The sequence below is a fragment of the Lathyrus oleraceus genome, chromosome 3 (genome assembly GCF_024323335.1).
Source record: "Lathyrus oleraceus cultivar Zhongwan6 chromosome 3, CAAS_Psat_ZW6_1.0, whole genome shotgun sequence".
Classification (NCBI taxonomy): Eukaryota; Viridiplantae; Streptophyta; class Magnoliopsida; order Fabales; family Fabaceae; genus Lathyrus; species Lathyrus oleraceus.
In genome coordinates, this window is record NC_066581.1 from 52,681,596 (window position 1) to 52,708,982 (window position 27,387).

Sequence of the window (27,387 nt, forward strand, 5' to 3'; positions counted from 1 at the left end):
ACGGCTTTATGGATGTAGTGACTAAGAACCTGGATCACATCTACCAACACTTCTACTCGTCCGCTCCTCCTACCATCAATCGTCGTAGTGGCTAATTTATTTGAATATTACCGATTTACTGACATTTATTTTATTTTATGTTTGGAACACAATAATACTTTAGCAAAACTAAACTAACGGGACCATAAGGACAGCAATACATACCTTATCATCGACGAGATGAGGTACAAAGTATTTCCACACATATTGGTCTGTACAAAAACCATGAGCTAGAATAATAAACCTATTTCCTCTTCCTAAAACTTTCATATTATGTGCTTTCACTATCCCCATTTTTTTCTCTTTATGTGGTGTTTGCGTAGGTATTTTTTCTTTAGGAATTTTCTGGTAGCTTGTTTGGTTTCTGGGAGTTGTTTTGACCGGCCATGTTAACTTTTGTTATGTATTTAGGAGGTTGTTGTGTTTCGCTTTTAATGCCCACAAAGCTCCTTCTTTTTGAGTTGTGATTCGATTGTAAAGAGTAGGGGCGTGCAAAAATATGGTTTACCGAACTATTTTAAAAATCTGAATTGTATTGCACCATTAAAAAATGGAACCGCTTAAATAGTTAATGAACTGAACCATTTAATTTAAACGATTCTAATTCAGTTTAAAACCGGTCAGGACCCATTTCCTTTTATAAACTGGTTTAATTATACAAAATAGTTTTTCATAAAAACAATAAGAAAAACAATTGAGAGTGAAAACAAAATAGGTTTAGTATTTAAAAAAAATACTGAAAGAACTAAATGGAAATTATGAAAAAAATTAATGTGATTGATTTCTAATTAAAACTGACTAAAAATAAAATATTTAATGGATTTTTTATTTATTAAGATTTTAAAAGAAATATAATATTTTTTTTATTTAATATTTTTTTGGATTTTTGAAGAAAAACAAAACAAATGAACAAAAAATTTATTATTAAAATGGAAAGGAGTTTAAATTGCAAATTATGCGAACCCGCACAAATGCAAAAAAAAGAAGAAAAGACAAGCACACGAAAATCATCTACACACAATAGTGATCAATAAAACAAAATAGTCGCAGGTCAATATTACAACTAAAAGACTCGGATGAAAAATATTTGAACCGAATGCATAAGAGACGGGCGCGAATGCAAATTTTTTTGAATGTGCATACAAAATCATCTACACACAATAGCAATCAATAAAGCAAAACAGTCACAGGTCAATATTACAACTAAAAGACTCGAATGAAAAATATTTGAACCGAATGCATAAGAGACGCGCGCGAATGCGAATTTTTTTGAATGTGCATGCAAAACTCACTAACGCATTATATCATTCAGAAAATCATACAGTCACAGATGAAATGTCACATTTAAAAATACTTGGATGAAAAGGCTCAAACTGAATACAATGCAAACGCACACGCATGCAAAAAAAAAAATTAAATGAGCCCACGAAACTAACCTACGCGTAAAGTAGGTCAGTAAAACATACAGTCATAGATCATTTATCGCAATTAAAAATACCCAGAAGAAGAGGCTCAAATTGAATAAAATTAGAACGAATGCGGAAAAAAATTAAATGAATGTACCAAATTAACCTACGTGTAATATAGTTCAATAAAACATAAAGTTGCATGCCCAAACCTGAAAACATTTTTCTCTCATTTTACTTGCGGTAAAAAATGATTCGACTGATCTGTCTTTAAAGTTGCACTAATATTTTGAGTGTAGCAAAACAAAGTTGGCTGCCTAAGAATGCATTCAATGCGATGGATATGTCTTAATGAAATGGCAAAAAACTTGGGAAAAATTTAGGGTATGACAACCATCTACATGTAACCAAATGTCATGTCTATCAAGATAACTTTAAGGTGACTATATAGTCAGACAAAACTATGACCTGACTTCAAATTCACATGCTCGAGTAAGAGCTTGAAAGCCTTTGTTGAAAGGGTAGGGTAAAGATCCAACGAGATCAAATTTCAACAAATATTTTAGCTTTAAAAAATGACATAATACACTAACAAGTATTTACCTTACGGATGCAATATTAAGTTGAATATGTCTAAGCAACACTAGAATAATAATAGCTGACTAGCTCAACTTCGACAAATGACCATCTATCGTTATAACCTCCACAGTCGATTCACCACCCATATGTTGGTGTAGAAACTCCAAAACCATCATCGGAACCACCATATCTTTCTCAGTTTGGACAATATGGAAAAGATTAGTAACATGCTTAAAAAACTATCTCATGTTATTCTAAAAAGTTATTCTCGACACTATTAAAGCTATGTTCGGTCTCATGTTAAACAATGTTCGACTAAAATCTTGTAGTGCCACAGAATCTATGTCTCCACCTACACCCAAATGAGAAAACTCGGAACACCATGCTTGGTAATTCTCAGACATAGTGGTGAAAAACTGGTTTAGATCTTCTTGCTCAAATCCTCCAAAGTAATTCATGTCGTTCAAGTATCACGGTGAACCAGAAACCCTGATGAGTTTAAGAAGAGGTCAGGTCGTGAAATATAAGTTATAGCACCAATCATTTCTAAAAATGAGTAACTAATAAACATGCATGAATCAACTCGAAGCTCTTCGAGAATTGTGAGTGAATCTTAAGCATTTCCTTCTAAGATTGAATGACATTGAGAATCAAAGTAGTCAAGGTTTGTAGTACCAACACTCATGTTATCATACAGAACAACATGAAAATCATCGACGAGATGAGGTACAAAGTATTTCCACACAGATTGGTCTGCCCCAAAGCGAGAATAATAAACATATTTCCTCTTCCTAAAACTTTCATATTGTGTGCTTTCATTATCCCCATTTTTTTCTCTTTGTGTGGTGTTTGCGTGCCTCAATGTATTTTTTCTTTAGGATTTTTCAGGCAGCTTGTTTAGTTTTTAGGAGTTGTTTTGACCGGCCTTGTTAGCTTCTGTCGTGTGTTTAGGAGGTTGTTTTGTTTCTCTTTTGATGCCCACCAAGTTCCTTCTTTTTGAGTTGTGATTCTATTGTTAAGAGTAGGGGTGTGCAAAAATATGATTAACAAAGCTATATTAATAATTTGAATTGCATTGTACCATAAAAAATTGAACCGTTTAAATGATTAATAAATTAAATCATTTAATTTAAACAATTTTAATTCAGTTTAAAACTGGTCAAAACCAATTTCCTTTTATAAACTAGTTTAATTATATAAAATCATTTTTCATAAAAATAATAAGAAAAAAAATTGAGAGTGAAAACAAAATAGGTTTAGCATTTAAAGAAGAATAATGATAGAACTAAATGTAAATTTTAAAAAATTAATGTGATTGATTTCTAATTAAAACTGAATACAATTTAAAATATTTTTTGGATGTTTTATTTAAGATTTTAAAATAAATATAATATTTTTGGATTTCTTTTATTTAATAATTATATTTTGGGGGTTGAAAAAAACCAAAACAAATGAACAATAAATTTATTAGACTTAAATACACTTTTGGTCCCCCTTGTTTGGGCCTTATTACAAAATCAGTTATTTTGGTTCCTTAATTTTGATTGCGTTTGGATTTGCATGACCCCCTATCCACTTTTGCTTATGTATCAATTCATTAATGACGTGGTAGATACTATTTGAAGTCATGTCAGCAATCCATTATATTTTAATATCCACGTGGACATTTAATTTTAGAAAATATTAAAAACTTGTTTTAAAATTATAAAATAAATTATAAAATGAGAAATTGAAATTCATTCATGCACTTTCTTCGTTCTTCAGATTGAAAAACCCTAATCCCGTTTTGGCAACCCCTAATCTCCCAATCACCTTCATCATTCAAGTGTGTGTTTTGTACAGGCCATAATTTGTGTTTCAGAGGTGAGTTTTTACGAAGATGAAGAATTCTGGAAGTCAAAAGGAGATGAATGAAAAGGTTAAATATTGTGTAAGGTATGTATTGTTGTCCTTATGGTCCCGTTAGTTTAGTTTTGCTAAAGTATTGTTGTATTCCTTGTGGTCCCTTGTGTTAGTTTATGTTTGTTTGATTCCATTTTTGTCAAAAACATTTCAGGCCTGTTATGACTAATAAGATTAGGTTGAGAATACATCATAGGGGAAAATTAGTTGAGACACCTGTAAAGTGGTATGTAAATGGGGAAGTTACTAAGATGAACTGGAGTTGGGATGTTGATTATATGTCTTACATGGAATTAGAGAATATGATTAAGAGTGAGGGTTATGTAAATATAAAGTGCTTGTGGTATTGGAACCCTGCATATAGCTTTTCTCGTGGTCTTAGACCCTTGAACAATGATCAGGATGTACTGCAATTTTCAAAATATGTTGTAGGCTATGATGTAATAGATGTGTATATGGAGCATATTGTGGGGATTCCTGAGATTATTGATGATAGTGAACTAGATGCTGAAGATGATATACAATGCATTGGGTTTAAAAGTGTAAATGTTACTGAGGAAGTCACTACTGATTCTAATGTTATTGTTAAAGAAGTCACTATGGATCCTAATGTTGTTGTTAAAGAAGTCACTACCGATCCTAATGGTGTTGCTGAAGAAGTCACTACTAATCATAATGGTGTTGCTGAAGAAGTCACTATTGAACCTAATGTTGTTGCTGAAGAATTTACTATTGATATTGATGAGGATTATGTTGCAAGTGAGGGTAGTTTTGAGGATAGTGAGTTTCAATTTAGTGAAGAATCTAAGGAGAGTGAGATGGACTAGACTAAGGTACTTCCCCAAGAGACTTTAGGTGAGGTTTCTAGCTGCCAAAATAAGAAAAACCATGCTGAGATAGTTCATGATGAGAGTGAGGATTCATACCATTTATATACACCTCGAATGCAAAGACAATGTGGCTTGCCAACAAGTTTGCAAGCATACTTAGACATAGTCCTTATATGAAACCATCAGGCCTCAGAGCTGAAGTTGTTGAGAGATGGGGAGTGAAATTATCACATGATCAAGCATACAGTGCAAAGAGGAAAGCAATGGAGTTAGTTCAAGGGACTGGTATTGAGCAATTCACTCATTTGAGAAGTTATGGACAAGAGTTATTGAAATCAAATCCTAATAGTACTGTTGTAATACAATGTGTTGATAGTAATGGCAACCATGTGTTTCAAACAAGGTCAATGTTAAGTATATTGGTTGTATCTTGAGTTCAAATTATATTAATGTATAAATTGCAGTCCAAATTATATGTACAATATATGCATAGTAGTATGCATTACAAATTTCAGTTCAAATTATATCATAGTGACAGTATTTTCAACATATCAGACAACATAACATTATAAGAACATAACATTATCCTTATAACATAACAACATAAAATTATCAGTTCAAATTATGATGACGGCATAGACGGATGCATTATATCAGACAACATAATCAGTACTTTCATTCAGATTATATTACAACATATCCTCATAACAACATAACAACATAACCATTGTATCAGACAACATAAGAACATAACCAGTGCTTTCATTCAAATTGTATTACAATATTATATCAGACAACATAAGAACATAACCAATGCTTTCATTCAAATTGTATTACAATATTATATCAGACAACATAAGAACATAACCTAGAACCTAATTAACCTACAACCTACTTCATCAATGTTGTCCCAACAAATGCAAACAATATAACAAACAATAACATTCAATTAATCTTCAACTGTTTCTTCAACACCTTCACTTTCATCTTCAATTCTTCCTCTTTTACTTTGTAAGATTTAACTGTTGTCTTCTCTTCATTTATGTTATTTAATAATGCAGAGATTAACTTTTTTGCCCTAGGATTCATATCCTCATCCAACCAAACAAGGTGGCTGCATTTTTTATAACCTTGAATCTGTAAGCATCAATGGAGATGAAGTTGAATAAACCTCATCCAATACCAGAGCATAGCATTAACATTGAATCTGTAAACATCAATGGATAAACTAATACATACCTTATACATCCCACATCCATAAAAACAATGACCTGGGTTAGCATTTGTCCATGTCGTCATCAATGGAGAATCCAGACCACACTTACATACGTACCTCGAACGATTAGAGGATCTGCTTCCATGGCTATAGATAGACTGTTGCGACATCTTCAATAGATACGACGAATTGAGATTTGACCTGGCATTTGAACACGATAGAGAGAAGAAGAAGACGAATTTCAAGATGGATGAGAGAAGAAGAATAATGAATGGAGAGAAGAAGAAGACGAATTTTAGGATGGATGAGAGAAGAAGAAGAATGAATGGAGAGAAGAAGAAGACGAAGAAAGAATGGAGAGAAGAAGACGTTCAATTTCTGATTTTATAATTTGTTTTTATTTTTAAAAAAGTTTTTAATATTTTCTAATTTAAAATATTCATGTGGATATTATAATATAATAGTTTGCTGACATGGATCAAAATATTAATTGCCCCCTCATTAATGAATGGACACGTATGCAAAACTGGATAGGGGATCATGCAAATCCAAACACAATCAAAATTAAGAGACCAAAATAGTTAGTTTTGTAATAGGGGACAAATTGTTTAAAACGCCCAAACTAGGAGAACCAAAAGTGCATTTAAGTCAATTTATTATTAAAATGAAAAAGAATTTGAGTTGAATAAAGTGCGAACACACACAAATACAATATATATATATATATATATATATATATATATATATATATATATATATATATATATATAATATATATAATTATATATATATTATATATATATATATATATATATATATATATATATATATATATATATATATATATATATATATATATATATATATAAGCACAACAAAATCATCTACACGCAATAGCGTTCAGTAAAAAAAACAATCGCAAGACAATATTATAACTAAAAGATCCGGACGAAAAAGATTTGAAACGAATGAAACATTGATAAACGTAATATCCTTTAGAAAATCATACATGTTAGACTATGGCACGAATCTAAAAGGGGGGGGGGGGGGGGGGTTTGAATAGATCCCAATTAAAAATTGAGTCGGCGCTACCAATTAAAATTGGTTTTGAAAATTTGTTTTAAGTGCGGAAGCGGCCGAGGAAAATATAGTCTAAAACGAACGGTTGTTGGAAAACCGGATATGCGTCTAGCCTATGGATTAGTGATAATGTAGAATAAGAATCACTACACTAGTCACACTATCAATGATTTATTTCACTTGCTAGGATTCCTAGTTCCAATGATTCAAAGAGCAAACCAAACTAGATACACAACTAAGATAATTTTGGTTTAGGCAAATTATCAAACACTTGGTGTGTAAAAACACTCCAAGTGATATTTATGTTGAGTAAGTGATTCCAATTAGTCTAGTACAATATCTTATTGTACTTTGGATTCAAAAACAGAGTTTTAACTTCTTACTCAATTAATATCAAGGTTTGATAAAAGTGCTTATACAAAAATCACTTATTTTAAAGCCAAAACAAATATGCTGAAAAATAGAGAAGACAAAGGTTTGATGAGGCAGTTCCCCCGTCGTCCTCGCTTCGGGGTACGTCTGCCCTCAATTCTAAAACTAGAATTGAGATTGCTTTAATAGATATCACCTGTTGAGTATAACAGTTTATACAAGGATTGACAAGCAAATATACAACAGAATTCTCAAGACGTTGAATGTTGCTTCCACTCCTTGTTCCTTGATTCAAGGTGAATCAAGTCCTTCGATTGTTGTTGATAGACCTCCGATTCCAGCCCCTTTGTTGAATAACTCTCAGTTCTTCAAAAGGCCCGGCTGATCTCAATTACAACAAATCGAACCCGAAATCTTCCCTTTAATATCACTGAATCCGCTACTAGATTGATGAAGACTTCCTCTTCTCAATCACCTTCGCTCAGCTGAAAATTGATGAAGAATTCGTCCAAAAACCCCCAAAATCAAACCAGTCTTGGAGGACAAAACCCTAAAGGTTTTATTCAAGAAAAAAACCTGTCGCAAGCTTCAACCCGAACCGGATTCCCCAATCTCGGCTTCGAACGTTATCACCTTTAACCAATCACAAAGCACTTCAAAAATGGTTGTGTGTAATTGATGTATTGTGAGATGTTGAAGATGAAGATGAAGAATCTTGGACACATATTTCACTTTTTCTTGTTCTTTGTACACTTGAATCAATTTATCAAATGTTACTTGGATACAAGTAGCTGAACTTCTATTTATAGTAACAAATCAACCAACCCACTTAAAAGCTTTTCAAACAAGGTGGGAATTGCTTAATAACAGTATTTGCGCGCGAACGGTCGACCATAGCAGGTCTATGCGTCGACGCATAGCCTGCAGTTTTGGACAAACTGAAAAACACATCAGTATGCGTCGACCATAGGTCGGCGTGCGCTGACCCGTGGGAAATTGAAAACTTCATGCGCCGACCCTGTGGTCGACTCAAGCCTCCGTGCGCTGACCCGTGACAAACTGCACTATGTTATGCGCCGACCCTGCGGTCGACTCAAACCCTGCAAATCTGCAAAAATTCAGATTTTTGTGGTTTTCATGCATTTTGTCATGACCACATTTTATCCATATATGTTGTATGAAATATAACAGTTTAGATGAACATAGAAAAGGATATGATAGGTGATATGTTGCATTTGTTTTGTAGAGGTGGATTTGACAATGCCGATTCATCCATGGTGGTAATTTGTCATCATCGAAACCTATGATCGTATGTTGTATGACAGTTTGCCCTTACATACTCCCCCTTTTTGATGATGACAATCTGTGTGAAACCAAAGAAAAACAACATGCAATATTTACACGCACTCCCCCTTTCTTTTGTAATCTAAGACTGGCTGCAAAACAACAAACTGTTAATTGTTGTGAATATCTTGGCTTGGCTTTGGTACCTGCTCTTCTCCCCCTTTGACAACATCAAAAAGAGAAATAGAACTATAATTCATAACATGATATTCAATAGGAGATAGCAAATCATATAACAATACCACACCAAATATTATTACTGAACAAATTGAAAAGGAGATAACATTAAACTAGATTAACAAACAAGCATAACAGATAATAAGTTCAGTCAAACAACAAAAGTACAGATGCACATGCAGTTTTATGCCCTAATAGCCTCGTCCTCGACCGTAACAAACATCCGGGTTTCTGTCAGGATCTGCCAAAGAAGTCATTTGGTCAGCAACACTACTTAGATACTTGAGGCCCACATTGACGGACCGCTCCTGTCGTGCAAATGTTTCGGTGAATGATGCATACCGTTCATTCATGCTGGTTGAGAGGCTATCGAGCCTCTCATTTTGTGCTTGAAGTTGGCTGCTTATATGAGCATAGCGCTCATCCTGAGTTTGTATGAATGATTGTTGAGCCAGCTGCATATCTCGCATCATATCTAAAAGTTCAGAAGAATTTTCTTGCTGCGGAGGAGACGGTGGAGATTCTTCAGCACCATATTGATACGGCTGATAGAATTGGCGTTGTGTTGACCAGCCCATATGTTGCCATTCACCCCAACCACCATGGTTGGGGGCATCTTCTTCAGTTGAATAGGTATTCTGAACCCAAGCGGTGTTTGTGTAGTCGTGTGTGTCTGCTTGTGGAGGACTATCATGCTGCTCAAATGTTTGTCCTGCTCCTTCTTCTTCGTTTTCCTCTTGGTCTTCTTCTTCACTTTCATCATATTCTTCAACAGTCGTAGGAGTATACCCCCTGCGAACAAATCTGTATGATTTCTGCTCATCAGACCAAAAGTATCCCATCATAGAGAGAGTTTTTGGGCTGAATTCTTTATCTGAGGAAATGGAGGTATAAGGAAAGGACGGATAATCAACGTCGGCTGCAGTAAGAACCTCTTGAATAAGAGATCCATAGGCAAGAGCAGTGCCTCGTCCAGAGTCTCGTAAACTGAACATCCTACTAGCAATGTAGTATGGCCAGTTTATTTTGCGCTGATTTTTCAGGATATATATGAGATGAACCTCAGCCTGTTCAACTCGGGAAAGGCCACCCTTCTTAGGTCGCAGGATGCGCGCCACAATCCACTGAAGAATGCGCTCACCTGTTTTCAGCTTACCGGCAGTGACAGTTCGTGGGAATGCATCACTGTTCACAATGTGGTCTGGGTAGGGTCGTTTCAGCATAGCGTTCAAAGCGCTCTTAAACTCATATCCTTCTATTGTGTGAGAATCAGTTACCTCAGCAAGAGGATTTTCAATAGCAGCCAATGTCAGATCAAAATATTTATTCCAAACATCAGACTTGAACGATACCTTTCTTGTGCCGATCCTGGAGTGAAACTTTTGACCACGAAATTTGTCATGAAGGCAAGTGTAGAACACATGGACTAGGTCTTCGCTATATTTGGCATTGCATTCCAGGAATTTAACAATACCGTGATACTGTAGCAGAGACATGATGTCTACGAGATGCATGCGTTCTGCTGTGAGTTTGTAGAAGGCATGTTGCCTCACAACTCCTCTTTGACCAATGTCGTTGTTGAAGGTGTCGACAAGAGCCGGTGGAACTAATGAGACAGCGGTAATGGATAGGGAGGCAGAGGATGATCCCCTTGATCTCTTACTGGTAGGTTTGCGGGATGAGGAAGCCATTGGTAATGATTCTGAAGCTTTTTGTAAAGGTAGAGAGTGAAGCTTGGTGTAAGATTTTGAGAATGATTTGCAAGAAGGAGGTTTGCCCTTTTTATAGATGAAGATTTGGGGTTTTGGGAAGAGGAGAGGCCAAGAGATAATAGGCACTAGGTAGATGCAACTCACAATGTAGTGGGTTAAATGCACACTTAATGAGAATTTGAAATGCAAATGCATGGGAAGTTTGAACATTTTATGCAGAAAAACTGATTTTTCGTGCGATGCGTCGACCATACCCTCTGCATGCGTCGATGCATACTGTTTGAATTTTTTAAAAAAAGAAAATTTTTAAGGTGTGCGTCGACCATTGCCCTGTTATGGTCGACTCATACAGACAAATTTTGCAGATTTTCACTGTTATGCACATATGCTCACATGTTTGATGCATAAATAGAATGCCACACAACATTAAACATCCAAACAGATATGGTATAAGAAACAAGTCATATATATACACAATATTATCAAGTAATACAACTATTTAACCATGAAGGTTGGGAGAGAGAGAAAAGGGTAAAGGAACAATATCACCTCGATGCCGGAATAACTTGATGAACAATATACTTGTGCTTGCAACAACATTAACTTGTTAGAAGTACAAGATTATAGTTTTAAATGAAATAAGATAAAGCAAGCAATTTATAATGCCCGTTCCGAAATGTCAAGAATACCAAGTTCTCGGCGAATATGAAAGAAAGGCTCAGTAGCTGGCGGCTTTGTGAAAATGTCCGCTAGTTGATTTTTAGTGTTAAAATGTTCAAATACAACATCACCTTTCTCTACATGATCCCGAAGAAAATGGTGTCGAATTTCGATATGTTTGGTGCGAGAATGCAACACAGGATTTTTGGTAAGATTAATGGCACTTGTATTGTCACAGAAAATGGGAATACATTCGAGTTTGAGATTAAAATCCAATAATTGTTGCTTAACCCATAGGATTTGAGCATAACAACTACCGGCGGCAACGTATTCCGCTTCGGCGGTTGACAAGGCAACTGAAACTTGTTTCTTGCTATGCCAACTGACCAAGGAATTTGAAAATAACTGACAAGTACCACTAGTGCTTTTCCTATCCGATTTGCAACCGGCAAAATCGGAATCGGAGAAACCTACCAATGAGCAATCATTACCTTTGGAATACCATAGTCCATACTTCGGAGTACCGGATAGGTATCGAAGTATTCGTTTGATAGCTTTTAGATGGGATTCCTTGGGACATGATTGGTATCTTGCGCACATACACACGCTAAACATAATGTCGGGACGAGAAGCAATAAGATAGAGAAGTGATCCAATCATACCTCTATACCTTTTTACCTCTACATCCTTACCGTTTTCATCTTTATTCAAGTTTGCACATGTTGGCATGGGGGTGTCAATGGCCTTGGCTTTTGCCATGTTAAATCTCTTGATAAGGTCCAAACAATACTTGTTTGACTCACGAATGTTCCTTCATTGAGTTGTTTAATTTGCAAACCGAGAAAGTATGTGAGCTCCCCCATCATACTCATCTCGAATTCACCCTGCATAAGATCCGAAAACTCTCTCACGAGATTCATGTTAGTAGACCCAAATATAATATCGTCAACATAAATTGTACTAATATCAAGTTCTTTCCTTGACGTTTAATAAAGAGAGTTGTGTCAACCTTTCCTCTTGAGTAACCTTGATCAAGTAAAAATTTACTTAGTCGCTCATACCAAGCTCTAGGAGCTTGTTCATATAAAGCCCTTTTTAGTTTGTAAACATGATCGGGATACTCATGAGATTCAAAACCCGGAGGTTGTGCGACGTAGACCTCTTCATTTATGTAACCGTTAAGGAACGCACTCTTAACATCCATTTGGAATAGTTTAAAGTCTTTCACACAAGCAAAGGCAAGGAGAAGGCGTATAGCCTCAAGTCGGGCAACCGGTGCATAAGTTTCCTCATAGTCGATGCCTTCCTCTTGGTTATACCCTTGCGCGACTAAATGCGCCTTGTTACGGGTTATTACCCCGTTTTCGTCCAACTTGTTCCTAAACACCCATCGGGTGCCGATTACTCGATGACCTCGCGGAGAAGGGACAAGGTCCCAAACCTCATTTCTAGTGAACTGATTTAGTTCCTCCTGCATTGACAAAAACCAGTGTTCATCGAGTAGGGCTTCTTTAGGGTTTTTAGGTTCCATTTGTGAAACGAAAGCGAAGTGATAACAGAAATTACTTAGCTTCGATCGAGTTGTAACACCCTTTGATATATCTCCGAGAATGTTGTCAATTGGATGGTCTTTGGGAGACTTCCAAGCTTGAGGGAGATCATCGTTTGAAGGCGGATGAGCTACCTCGATTTCCTCATGGTGTACATCTTTATCCTCCTCAACTTTGACTTTGTCGGGTTGATCAATCCCCGGCTCGCCACCCTTGAGTATGTCTTCCGTAGATGTACCTGCACCATGAACAACACTACCCTTTCCGACGTTTCTCGGATAGGATTCGTCAAAAGTGACATGTACAGACTCTTCCACAGCAAGTAATCGTTTATTATATATTCTATATGCTTTACTCGATTGAGAGTATCCGAGGAAGATACCTTCGTCGGCCTTGGAATCGAATTTGCCCAAGTTTTCCTTTCCATTATTTAATACAAAACATTTGCAACCGAAAACATGTAAGTGAGAAACATTTGGCTTTCGCCCTTTTAAAAGCTCATACGGTGTTTTATTTAGAATGGGGCGAATGAGCACCCTATTCAAAACATAACACACCGTACTAATGGCGTCGGCCCAAAAATATTTTGGTAAACCACTTTCGTTAATCATTGTTCTTCCCAATTCTTCCAAAATTCGATTTTTACGCTCCACAACCCCATTTTGTTGAGGAGTACGTGGAGCGGAGAAGTTATGATCGATACCATGGTTACCGCAATATTCTTCAAATAAATGGTTTTCGAACTTACCCCCATGGTCGCTTCTAATTGAAACAATGTTTGTATTTAATTTATTTTGGGAAATCTTAGCAAACATTTCAAAGGCGGCGAACGTATCGCTCTTGCTTACTAAAAAGATAGTCCAACAAAATCTAGAAAAATCGTCCACTATTACGAAACCGTAATAATTTCCTCCTCGACTTTTAATCCTAGATGGCCCAAATAAGTCCATATGAAGAAGTTCGAGAGGTCTCGTTGTTGAAATGATATTTTTGGATTTAAATGAGATCCTCGTTTGCTTCCCTTTTTGACAAGCATCACAAAGGTGATCCTTGGTGAACTTTATTTTGGGGAGACCTAAGACTAGATCTTTTGAGACTACTTTATTTAGTAAGTCAAAGTTAACATGTGCTAAACGCCTATGCCATAACCATGAATCTTCACTCATTGTTACAAGGCATTTGTCACTTGTTAACGATACTTCGTTCAAGTCTAACATATAGACATTATTCACTCGCATGCCATTAAACATACTCTTCTTATCATCATTATGTACAATTTTGCAACAATATTTTGAAAAAGATACATTGTATCCTTTGTCACATAATTGACTGATGCTAAGTAGATTGTGTTTAAGACCTTCGACAAGCAATACATTAGAAATAGTAGTGGAAGAAGGGTTACCTACACTACCTTTACCTAGTATTGCTCCACGGTTGTTGTCACCATAGGTTACATATCCTTTCTTCTTAGCCACGAAGTCAATGAAGAGTGATATGTCTCGTGACATGTGCCTTGAGCATCCACTGTCGAGAACCCATCTTCTCTCGGTGGTCTCGAGGCATTGTACCTATGGAAATGCAATTAACACGAGAAGGTACCCAATGGCTTATTGGGTCCTGAATAGTTAGTAACGAGATGGTTGCATTTGGGCAGCCATTGATAAATGCCTTTAGGAACTAAGAATCTCCTAAACCTGCATTTAGCAATGGAGTGGCCTTTCTTGCAACAATAAAGACAAGAGAAATTAACATTTTGATTGCCTTTGCTATCTTCATCCTTTATAACATATTTATATTTTTGATATGGATTAACCATACTTTTTCGAAAGTTTGATTTATCGATTGCAAAGGTAATCTTGGGCTCAATAGCTTTGTCAAGTTTGGTCTTTAGGTTTCTTACTTCACCTTGCCAAATATAACAGGTATCACACCCATAGTTAATTATCGTATTTCTAAGGTCCTCACAACCTGCTTTTGTGCTTTCTACAATAGAAGCTTTGAGTGCCTCAAGTTTCCTTTCGAATTCTCGAATTTTTTGTTCCAAATGGATAAAAATTTGGTTATTTGAGGCAAGCCTTTTAAAGGCCTCTTTAGCTTCACAGTGTAAAGTATCAAATGCAGCTTGTAATTCATGATGAGACATACTAGAGGATTTTTCATATTTAGCATGTCGTACCTGTTTCTTTTTGTTCTTTTGATGAGCAGAGAGGCATAGGTTTCCAGCTTCATCTTCATCACTAGAACTTTCATCATCGGAGGAGTCGCTATCGCTTTCCCAAGCTATGTATGCTCTCCTTGGCTTTGATGATTTCTTGTGTGATTTGTATGATTCCTTTTCCTTTGTCTTCTTGTTCATCGGACAGTCCGGTTTGTAATGACCGGGCTTCCCACAAGTGTAGCACGACCCTCTAGTCTTTTTGCCTTTTGAGTCATCATCTTTAGAGTACCTCGATTGTTTCTGGAAGTTTACCAAGTTCTTCTTGGAATGTTGGATGCCGTTCTTTCTCACGTAACGATTGTAACGTTTAACGAACAACCCCATATCTTCGCTCTTGTCCTCTTCTTCTTCGTCGCTCGAGGAATAATCACTTTGCTCTTTTGCTTGAGATTTCGAGGAGGAAGTCTTAAGAGTTATAGATTTCTTTTCACTCACCTTTGTTTTGTCCTTCTTTTCTTTCTTTTCGTGTTGTTCTAGGCTCAAGAGTACTTGTTCGTGCTCTTGTAGTTTGCCAAATAATGTTGTCAAGTCTAATACGGTGAGATCATTTGCTTCTTTGATGGCGGTCACTTTCGGCTGTCATTCCCTGTTAAGACATCTCAAGATCTTATTAGTAGCAACATCATTGGAAACCGGCCTTCCTAATGAATGTAGTCGATTGATGAGATGAGTAAATCTCTTTTGCATGTCAGCAATGGTTTCCCCTTGCTCCATGAAAAAGAGATCAAACTCTTGTGTTAGTGTGTTGATTCTTGCCAACTTAACATCGTTCGTCCCCTCATGAGCAATTTGTAGTGAATCCCGCATGGCCTTAGCAGTAGGACAATGGGATACACGATAGTATTCATCTACACTTAATGAGGAGATTAGGATATTTTTGGCTTTCCAATCATAATTGTATTTTCTTTCATCATCGTCGGTCCATTGTGCTTCGGGCTTTGGCACTAATTCATTATTCTCATTGGTCATGGTTATTTCAATTGGACCATTGAGAATAATGTTCCATATTTTTCTATCTATGGAATTAATGTGCACCCGCATACAGTCTTTCCAATAACTATAATTTTCACCATTGAAAATGGGAGCTCTATTATAAGCCCTTTTAGGTTCGTTAGCCATTTTCTATCAAAGTTATATTTTGAAGCACGGAGTGAACCGGTGCTCCTGATACCACTTGTTAGACTATGGCACGGATCTAAAGGGGGGGGGGGGGGGGGGTGAATAGATCCCAATTAAAAATTGAGTCGGCGCTACCAATTAAAATTGGTTTTGAAAATTTGTTTTAAGTGCGGAAGCGGCCGAGGAAAATATAGTCTAAAACGAACGGTTGTTGGAAAACCGGATATGCGTCTAGCCTATGGATTAGTGATAATGTAGAATAAGAATCACTACACTAGTCACACTATCAATGATTTATTTCACTTGCTAGGATTCCTAGTTCCAATGATTCAAAGAGCAAACCAAACTAGATACACAACTAAGATAATTTTGGTTTAGGCAAATTATCAAACACTTGGTGTGTAAAAACACTCCAAGTGATATTTATGTTGAGTAAGTGATTCCAATTAGTCTAGTACAATATCTTATTGTACTTTGGATTCAAAAACAGAGTTTTAACTTCTTACTCAATTAATATCAAGGTTTGATAAAAGTGCTTATACAAAAATCACTTATTTTAAAGCCAAAACAAATATGCTGAAAAATAGAGAAGACAAAGGTTTGATGAGGCAGTTCCCCCGTCGTCCTCGCTTCGGGGTACGTCTGCCCTCAATTCTAAAACTAGAATTGAGATTGCTTTAATAGATATCACCTGTTGAGTATAACAGTTTATACAAGGATTGACAAGCAAATATACAACAGAATTCTCAAGACGTTGAATGTTGCTTCCACTCCTTGTTCCTTGATTCAAGGTGAATCAAGTCCTTCGATTGTTGTTGATAGACCTCCGATTCCAGCCCCTTTGTTGAATAACTCTCAGTTCTTCAAAAGGCCCGGCTGATCTCAATTACAACAAATCGAACCCGAAATCTTCCCTTTAATATCACTGAATCCGCTACTAGATTGATGAAGACTTCCTCTTCTCAATCACCTTCGCTCAGCTGAAAATTGATGAAGAATTCGTCCAAAAACCCCCAAAATCAAACCAGTCTTGGAGGACAAAACCCTAAAGGTTTTATTCAAGAAAAAAACCTGTCGCAAGCTTCAACCCGAACCGGATTCCCCAATCTCGGCTTCGAACGTTATCACCTTTAACCAATCACAAAGCACTTCAAAAATGGTTGTGTGTAATTGATGTGTTGTGAGATGTTGAAGATGAAGATGAAGAATCTTGGACACCTATTTCACTTTTTCTTGTTCTTTGTACACTTGAATCAATTTATCAAATGTTACTTGGATACAAGTAGCTGAACTTCTATTTATAGTAACAAACCAACCAACCCACTTAACAGCTTTTCAAACAAGGCGGGAATTGCTTAAAAACAGTATTTGCGCGCGAACGGTCGACCATAGCAGGTCTATGCGTCGACGCATAGCCTGCAGTTTTGGACAAACTGAAAAACACATCAGTATGCGTCGACCATAGGTCGGCGTGCGCTGACCCGTGGGAAATTGAAAACTTCATGCGCCGACCCTGTGGTCGACTCAAGCCTTCGTGCGTTGACCCGTGACAAACTGCACTATGTTATGCGCCGACCCTGCGGTCGACTCAAACCCTGCAAATCTGCAAAAATTCAGATTTTTGTGGTTTTCATGCATTTTGTCATAACCACATTTTATCCACATATGTTGTATGAAATATAACAGTTTAGATGAACATAGAAAAGGATATGATAGGTGATATGTTGCATTTGTTTTGTAGAGGTGGATTTGACAATGCCGATTCATCCATGGTGGTAATTTGTCATCATCGAAACCTATGATCGTATGTTGTATGACAGTTTTCCCTTACAATACAGTCATAGATCAAATATCGCAGTTAAAAATACTCAAATAAAAAGACTCACGCGAAAGTTAAAAAAATTAAATGAACACACCATACAAACCTACACATAAAATAATTCAATAAAATATATTGTTGTAGATCATTTATCACAGTTAAAAATAGTTGTCTCCTCCGCTAGTTGACCATTCTTCATAAATTAAGCCAACTAAAATTTCTAGACTTACAGTAACAAACTGCGTATAATTTCAAAGATACAGAACTGTGAAAATTAATAAGTGTATATTTCTTAATATACACATTTTCACTTCTTTTTTTCCTATCATACTTCAATAATTATTTTTCATTCAACTTATTTAGGTCATAAAGTTTGTTTAATTAAGTTTGTTTAAATAAAGTTTAGTTCTTTAATAAAATAGAGAAGAGAAATTGAATTGATTAAAGAAGGGAGTAAAAAGGTAATAAAAAGGAAACAAAAAATAGATTGAGTTGGAACAAATAACATTGTGGCGTGCGGTTGTTGCTCCTCCTGTTGTTCTTGTTCCTTCCATTCTATCCATTTGCCTTTACTCTGCAAATCGCAATGGCCAACACAATCACAACGACGAGTTTTCTAACACCGTTTCACTTCCATTCCCCTCGCTGCTCCATTCCCACACCCAATTCGGTAAACTTCAATTTCAAACCTTTCTCTTCTTTCTATATCTCTGATTTTTCTCTACGCTAATATATAATCAGGCTAAAGCTTTTACAGTTCCGAGGAGAAAAGCAATATCCTTAATCTTCTCAACTTACATTCTCTCCGACATTGGTACATCATTAGCTGAGCAGCAACAACAACAACAACCACCTCCTCGTAGGTTCCGAGAATATGTCGACACTTTTGATGGCTATTCGTTCAACTACCCATCGAATTGGATTCAAGTTCGAGGTGCTGGCGCTGATATTTTCTTCAGGGATCCTTATGTTCTTGATGAAAACATCTCTGTTGAAGTTTCTTCACCTTCGTCTTCGAAATTCAAGACTGTGGAAGACTTGGGTCCACCGGAAGAAGCTGGGAAGAAAGTTCTTAATCAGTATCTTACTGAGTTTATGTCAACTAGAATCGGTGTTAAACGTGAATCTAGTATTCTTAACACTTCTTCTAGAGTTGCTGATGATGGTAAATTGTACTATCAAGTTGAGGTTGGTTAATGTTTACTTGAAAAATTATGTTTAGATTTGTAGTTAATTGTGTTTAGTGTATGATTAATGAGGTTGTTTGTGTTGCTACTAGGCGAATATAAAGTCGTATGCTAGTAACAATGAGCTTGCTGTTATGCCACAAGACAGGGTGGTGCGTATGGAATGGGATAGGAGGTACTTGTCTGTTCTAGGAGTTGAGAACAATCAACTGTATGAGTTGAGGTTACAGGTGCCTGAAAATGTGTTTGTGGAGGAAGAGAATCAGCTTCGTCGAGTCATGGAGTCGTTTCGGGCGAATAAGATTCTTCGTTAGAACTAAGAAAATGTGTATGATGTTGTCTTTGTTATTGATGAGTTGGTCGAGATAGCTGTTGATGATGTTGGTAACTGAAGTCAGCTTGATTAACTCTATATAGAAATAGATGAAAGTGTGGATTGAGGTGGTGATGAGAAAGATTCATTCATTTTATTGTTGATTTGTTTTGTTATAAGTTCAACTTATAAGATTGAGATGAGATATGGTAATGATAGCAGTTCAGTTCTTCGTTAGGTTATCTATTTTCTGATTTTAATCAACTGCTTATATGCACTAAATATCAACATTGTGCTTGGAATTCAAATGAACAAAGTTGCTTATATAGAGTTTTTATTGTGATTCGTTTGTTAGACATGATCATTGTATAAAGTGTATCATGCATTTATTGTAATTACATAGTCTTTTTTCTGATTATAACATCAAATTTAATTCAAAAATTGATTTCAACACCATAAAAAAAAATTCAAACTGAAAAAAAGGGAGATAATAGTGGTATACAGGAGACACCACGATGACGAGGCTATAAGTCCGCAAGTCAGCAATGAGGAGTTGGAGAAATGGAGAAGGGATTGGGTCAGCACGAGTAACACATTGGGTCGGAGGAATTGCATTTTTCCTTTGTTTAACTTTCCCAAAAAATTTCCCAACAATGCTATGCAATTTTCAAAACAACAATCTCAGCACAACAACCAAACCATCTTAAATTTTAAATTGAGACATGTCATTCATCGGTAAAGAGAAATGAAAAACTTGACAGATATTCAATCGTAGAGTAATAGATGCACAACCAATGGTGTTAAATATAAAAAACTTAATTGCATTCAAAGCCTAAAAATCACTATTTGTCACTAATGACAATATTCAATGAATTCAAAATACACAAGTGTCATGACTCTCAGAAAACCTATGATAATTCAGGTAACCGGGGCATGGTTCAATCACTCCTAAAGTAATTTGAAACCACAATAAAATTGAACCAGCCATGTACATGCAACCAAATCTCATTTCATGTCCAGAATCAAGACAATTTTCAGATGACTATGACCTGACTTCAAATTCACCTGCTCGAGTAAGAGCTCGAAAGCCTTTGTAGAAACGGTAGGGTACAGTCTTCAGATCCAGTTTGTCTATTTGCAGACCAGAGAGGGCGACACCCATAATCCTAAAATCCACTTGAAATGTAGGAAAGACATGAAGGCGTTCCAATCCAGTCTCGAGCACTAGTGTTCCGGACATTGAAGGGGATTTATCCTTTGGGATCCGACCAATGGACCATGTGCATGTCTGATAGAACAAGATGTAAGAAAGCTTCAAATTACATTGTGAAAACAGAACAAAGAATTTCATCTGACTATTTAGACTTACTGTTTCAATAAAGGAAAAAAAAAACAAGCAGTGATATTGTTGCTTAATAGTACCTTGTTGGAAAGAATGTTTACTGTTCCATGAGTTGAAGTTAGATCGGCAGATAAGATGCAAGGAGGTAGCTGAAAATGCACGGTAACTGAGTCAACTGCCTTTCCAGGATCGTTTCTCAAGCCAACCATTACACTAAGACGGCATGTCCCACTATCTGAAGTCAACTGTGGCTTAACATATATTGGGGTACTCTTCAATTTCCTAACTCTGAAAAAACAAGTGCAATGCCAGAACTTTTAAGAAATCTGAATTTGAGAATACCGTGAAACAGATTTAGTTTTTAAGACTCACGAATATATGTTTTTCCAATTCGACTTCTTAAATAATGGTTTTAAAATCTAATTCAGGCACCAAAGATAGGACACAGTACCTGTAATTCATTAGCTTAAATTGTCCATCAGGAGGCACAAATGAAAGAATTTGATTGGATTCCCAAGGCCGAAATCTAACACAGGGATGGAACCTCACATCATCAAGGATTGATGGATTCACAAATGAAAGAGTTAAATCAGGTAAACCTGTGATGTGGGAGTTTACTTGAACCTCGCCATTAATCTCACATTTCACCAGAACACCATCCCTGAATGTACCAATTTTTTTAGCGAGTATAACAAAGAAATGGTGCATAAGATACAAACTACTAAGGAGAAGTCAAAACAATCCTTCATAAGAATTCAGCCATATAAAGTTCCACAAGTTCAAACTTGAAATTTTAGTAAAATCCTGTTCAGCTTGCCAGCAAAAGGCTTGAGAGGGAAAACAGAACAGAAAAAAAAGTCAATGCTGATATTAGTTGTACCTCGTGAATGACTTAATCTGGCTACATCTTTACCTAATAAGCTTTAATGGAAATTTAGTGTGTATAAGACTTAAGAACTTCACAGATAAACATGTGTATTTACTTAGTCAGTGCAGTATTTCAAGGAATGTGTGTTGGCAAGTTAATGAATGACATAAGGAACATTAGTCCAGTAAAATAAGATTTAGTGTCAGCCTAGATTATTGATGAAGGGAATGTACGCCGGTAGGTTATAAAGTAACCTATCAGAGAAAAAGTTTTCAATCTTAACAAGTCAAGATAATACGTCCTACTTGATAAGTCGTCCAACTTAAAAAGTTTTCAACCTTGACAATTTCAAGAAGCGGAAGATAAGAAAAGGCATATTTGAGCATATAGACCTGTTTATTGTTGCATCCATTTGTTCGATAAGGTCTACATAAACTTCATTATTGGCATACTTAGGATCAGCTGTTCTCCAAGGAACACAAGATGCTGTACTACCAGAAAGGGTGTCGCTCACATTGGAGCTGTTGCCAGTCACAACACTCAAAACTTTGCTAACAATATTTGGCGGAGCTATCATCTCTTGCAGGATATTAGGTTCTGTAGTTAGTGGGAACCCATTGTCTATCATCTCATCCAGCAGCTACAGTAACAAAAACAAACTGATTAATTTCACATCTAAACAAAACAACAAATCAAAGGGGGTTATTAGAAAAAGCCTGAGAACACTCTAGCAGCATATCCAGAGCAAACATTAAAAGGGAAAAGAGTCAATAGTAGAATAAAACTTTGTATGACATTTCATATTGAAAGTGGGTTTCAGTCTGATAAATATCAGTGACACAATACCGACACATGGTTACTTACAATCGCATCTATAACAACAACAACCAAGCCTTATCCCACTAAATGGGGTCAGTTACATGAATCAACTTTCGCCATAATGTTCTATCCCGGACCATGCTTCTATCCAAACCGTTAATCTCGACATCTTTCTTAATAACTTATAACTTTTCTAGGTCTTCCTCTACCTCAACTTTGACTTCTCTCCATCTGATCTACTCTCCTTACCACATAATCTATTTCTTTCTACATGTCTAGACCACATAAGTCTATATTCCACCATCTTTTCTACTATAGATGTTATCCCAACACTTTCTCTAATATTGTCATTTCTAATCTTATCAAATTTAGTCTTACCACACATCCAACACAACATCCTCATCTCGGCTACACTAACTTTATTCTCGTGTTGATTCTTAACCCCCAACATTCTGTCTCGTACAACATTGCAAGTCTTACCGCAGTTTCAATAAAAAAATTCTCTTCAACTTGAACGGCACCCTTTGAGTCACATAAAACCCCCAAAGTCCTCCTCGATTTCTGTCACCCGCTTGAATTCAATGATTTACATCCCCTTCTATTTCTACGTCCTTTTACATTATCGAATAAGATATGATTTGATGATATAAGTCTAACACTATTCATTGAAGTTTTTGATAACATAGGAAGGAAACTAGTACCTCATATACAATAACAAAGTTGTCTTTAATCGAATCTTCATTCAATCCCCCAAGATAACCATTGATTACATCAGCTACCCTACAAAGGAACTAAAAATCAGATGGTTAAAATAAAAACACAATATCATTGATTCCGAATGAATTACAAATCGCGCGCATAACATGAAATTACCTCAATGGCCATTAACGGTGGCATTTCAACTTGAGTACAAGCCAAAAAAGTGATTCCTTCACGAAAAACTTGAAAAAGATAATGTGTAGGAGAAGCAATCACAGGTTGTTGCTGTAAACACAGAAGAGAACAATCAAACTATTGCTATGATTATAGAATATAGAAGATTGAAGAAATTAGTTACTACTACCTTGAAGGAATCGGGTTGAGAAATGGCGTGATCCCAGAACCAGTTACAAATGGAGCGATCAACACGATGACCGGTGAGTTGTTTCTCTAGAATTACCTCTCTGAAGAATCAAGATCGAAAAGCGATGATTAAATTGAAAAGAGAAATTGGGAATTGAATATGAAGAAAAAAAAGGGTTTACCCGGAATCGGAGAGAAGGAAAATGCACTGCAACATTTCTGGAAATTGGGGGAGTTAAATTTTCATTGGGTTTGAGCGATTTGTATTTCCATCACTTCACTTCATTTTTTTTGGACACCATTGCGAATCAAGACACAAAGTAAAACTATAACTAAAACTATTTTTTACTTGGTGACGAGATAGAAAATGAGCCTAAAAGTTAATGTTTATAGAACATAAAGGGTGTGTTTGGCTATGTGATGAAAATGAGAAGATAGAAAAATATGAGAAAGAGTGTGAAAAGAGAGAATAGGGTGGAAAATATAGTAGATATGATGTATTGTTTGTTATAAGAGAAGTATAAAAGAGATAGAAGATTATGTGTTTTGATTGGGATCCTTAAGCCTCCGAATAATCAATTATTTTGTTCATCCAATCGATTAGGACAAGGAGCCAATTGATCGGACCATTAAATACGGTCATAGATCGTTTCTTTTTTTAGTTTTCTCAACTCCCATGTAAAGGAGACGTCTCTCGTTTTCATTTTAAGTTCTCTATTTTTTTTGGAATTTATCTATCTTTTCTCTTTCTTTAGAAATATTTTTCTTTCACTTAAGTTGTTTTGGTGCCTTGAAAATCTACATGTGAGTAAATGGTATTAGGAGGAAAAATATCTTCAAAGTACACTTGTCAAGTTTATCAAGGAAAAAGATAACTTGAATCTTCTATTAGGAAATGAAAGAGTTTCTTACAACAAAGTCAGTCTTGACTATGAATCCAATAATAAAAGTAAGAACTTTAGTAACATTTGTAATACTAAATTCACCTCTCATTGTAAAACCTTAAAATACAACTATTGTAATTGTGAAGGAAACATTGACATGTTTTATTTTATTAAGAAATGTCATGAGAGCAAAGAAGGACATCCTCCTTCATATTTTTTACAAAAAAACATTGTGAACCTAAAGCTAAAATTTTATCAGCTCATGTAAATGCCTATGTCTCTAGGACAAATGAAAAGAATAGTTATGAAACTAACAGTAGAGAACCCAAGATAATGTGGGTACCTAAAGTTAAAACCTAACCCTTTTTTTGTAGGAATCCTTTACAATCTCAAACGATAAATGGTATCTTGATAACGGTTGTTCAAAGTATATGACCAATGACAAAATTCTATTGTCCTCTTTCTATATAAATAATGAGTTTTTTTCTCTTATGACGATAATAATAATAATAATAATAATAATAATAATAATAATAATAATAATTGATAGAATAGAATATTTGTTATAATTAGTCATAATTAGTTTCTTATAATTATGTTGTATCATAATTATATAGTTGACCAAATACTAGACATTGATGTATATATATTTTATTCAGATCAATGAGAAAGACATGATTTCCATTTTTTTAGAAAGAGGGATCGGTTAGGATTGATACCATGTAAGATAATGGAAATTGTGTCCTTCTCATTGATCTAAATAGAATATATATACATCAATGTGTAACATTTGGTCAACTATCTAATTATGATACAACATAATTATAGGAAACTAATTATGACTAATTATAACAAAATATTCTATTATATCAATAATAATAATAATAATAATAATAATAATAATAATAATAATGGGAAAATCCTAGGGTTTGACATCGTTGGTAAGCCCCACAGACCAACAATTTGGAAAGTTCTTTTGGTTAAAAGGCTAAAGCATAATTTACTTAGTATAAATCAATTATGTGACAAAGTTAATAATGTAACTTTTGACTCTTCTGGTTGCAAGGTTATAAAATATAAATCAAGTGAAACTCCATTTACGAGTTTAAGAAGCCAAAGTACTTACACATTGAATTTAAATAAAATCCTTCAAATGATGTATGTCTCCTGAGTAATGAGGATGAATTTTGGCTATGGTATTTGAGAGTAGCTCACATCCATATGGATCACTTAAACAAGTTGGTCCATAAAGATCTCGTAGATGATCTTCCAAACTTATGTTTTTAAAAGAACGGATTATGCGATGCATACCAAAAAGGCAAGCAAGTATTGGCCTCATTTAAAGCTAAAAATATTGTTTCTACTGATCGGCCCTTATAACTGTTTCACATGGACCTTTTTGGCCCATCCAGAAATGTAAGTCTATGTGGGAATGACAATGCTCTTGTAATCACGGATGACTATTCTCGCCATACCTTGATATTATTCTTATCTCAAAAAACATATATGTTTGTTGCCTTTCGAAAACTAACCAAGGATACCTAGAACAAAAAAGGAGTAAGCATTGCATCCATTAGAAATGATCATGGGCGAGATTTCCAAAATGAGGAATTCAATTATTTTTTTTGTGACGAGAATGGTATTTGACACACATTTTCCACTTCATGAACTCCCCGACAAAAGGGTAGTAGAGAGGAAAAATAGATATTGCGAGGACGATGCTCAATGAGACCAATCTTCCTAAATATTTTTGGATCGATGCAATAAGCATTGTTTGCTATGTTATGAATTATATCTTGATGAGGAAAAGTATAAAGTCGATGACCTAGGACTATATAAAGGAAGAAAGTTGAATATGTCTCACTTACCTGTTTTTAGATGCAAATGTTTTATCCTTAACAACGGGAAGGGTAACCTCATAAAATTTGACGCAAAAGCTGATGAAGGCATATTCATAGGATATTCAACTTCTAGCAAGGCGTTTAGAGTATTTATCAAAAGAACTCTAACAATAGAAGATTCAATTCATGTTATCTTTTATTAGTATAACCCTAAACCATTAGAAGTAGAAGTGATAGATTGTGCATGTATCTTAAAAAAGATGACTCTAGAAGGAAATGTTTAAGAACCGGATCAAGACCAATATCAGAATCAAGTCATAGGTGAAAAACTGGCTCAAGATCAAATCACAGATACTCTACCAGATCATCTAGATCTTCCAAAAGAATGGATATCAACAAGAGACTATCTTATTCAAAATGTTATTGGAGACATATCCAAGGGAGCCATTATGTGACGATCCCTTATAAGTTATGTGACTTTGTGGCTTTTGTTTCACAACTTGAGCCAAAACGAATTAACAAAGCTATCATCGATGAATTGGTCTCTTGCCATGCAAAAATAGTTAAATCAATTTGAACTAAACATTGTATTTCACCTAAATTTTGATCACTTATTTTATAATTATTTGTTTTTTAGTACTTTAAAAATGAAAACAAAATCAAAAGTGTCATGATAGTCCAATTGGTAAGCATTTGTAGTTGTTAGATCTGAGGTTGTGGGTTAGAATCCTATATACTTACTTTTTTCCCTTGTTTTTGCTTTTATTATTTAAAAGGGTCAAAATTGCATTTTTTTTTATATTTATTATTAATTTTCATTTTTATATATTTTAAATAATAGTTAAGTTTCTTATTTTTTTATTTTTATCCAAAGTAGTAAAAAATATCTAAAAAAAGATAGTAATAAATAAAAATAAAAAATATATTTTATTTATAGTAAAAAAATTGTCATATTAAAGTTTTGGCTTTTATTCTTTATTTTGTTTTCAATCCTTTTTAATTATCAATCAATTGTTTAACCTAATAATTTTATTATAAATAGACAATG

At 35.3% G+C, this 27,387-nt stretch overlaps 2 protein-coding genes and 1 pseudogene across 2 annotated transcripts; 1 reads left to right on the forward strand and 2 right to left on the reverse strand.

Moving 5' to 3' along the window:
* Positions 1–2,044: 2,044 nt before the first annotated feature.
* On the reverse strand, positions 2,045–2,852 carry LOC127129607 (probable esterase KAI2; annotated as a pseudogene).
* Positions 2,853–18,491: 15,639 nt separating this feature from the next.
* LOC127132474 (psbP domain-containing protein 1, chloroplastic) lies at positions 18,492–19,760 on the forward strand. The gene is made up of 3 exons (XM_051061423.1): positions 18,492–18,693; positions 18,765–19,211; positions 19,303–19,760. Exons 1-3 carry the CDS (start codon positions 18,610–18,612, stop codon positions 19,522–19,524), a joined length of 753 nt encoding a protein of 250 aa, XP_050917380.1. The 5' UTR covers positions 18,492–18,609; the 3' UTR covers positions 19,525–19,760.
* A 563-nt stretch (positions 19,761–20,323) lies between these two features.
* On the reverse strand, positions 20,324–24,076 carry LOC127132473 (AP-3 complex subunit mu). The gene is made up of 8 exons (XM_051061422.1): positions 23,797–24,076; positions 23,616–23,715; positions 23,426–23,536; positions 23,254–23,343; positions 22,126–22,373; positions 21,317–21,526; positions 20,946–21,153; positions 20,324–20,811 (listed from the first exon to the last, which is right to left on the reverse strand). The coding sequence occupies exons 1-8, from the start codon at positions 23,829–23,831 to the stop codon at positions 20,566–20,568; spliced, it is 1,248 nt and encodes a 415-aa protein (XP_050917379.1). The 5' UTR covers positions 23,832–24,076; the 3' UTR covers positions 20,324–20,565.
* Positions 24,077–27,387: the final 3,311 nt, after the last annotated feature.

Coding starts and splice junctions, on each gene's coding strand:
- LOC127132474 (XM_051061423.1), top strand. CDS start 18,610: ATGGCCAACACAATCACAACGACGAGTTTTCTAACACCGTTTCACTTC. Junction 18,694..18,764: donor CCATTCCCACACCCAATTCG/GTAAACTTCAAT, acceptor ATATATAATCAG/GCTAAAGCTTTTACAGTTCC. Junction 19,212..19,302: donor AATTGTACTATCAAGTTGAG/GTTGGTTAATGT, acceptor TGTTGCTACTAG/GCGAATATAAAGTCGTATGC.
- LOC127132473 (XM_051061422.1), bottom strand. CDS start 23,831: ATGTTGCAGTGCATTTTCCTTCTCTCCGATTCCGG. Junction 23,537..23,615: donor CTCAACCCGATTCCTTCAAG/GTAGTAGTAACT, acceptor CTGTGTTTACAG/CAACAACCTGTGATTGCTTC. Junction 20,812..20,945: donor TAAACATTCTTTCCAACAAG/GTACTATTAAGC, acceptor TTGTTCTATCAG/ACATGCACATGGTCCATTGG.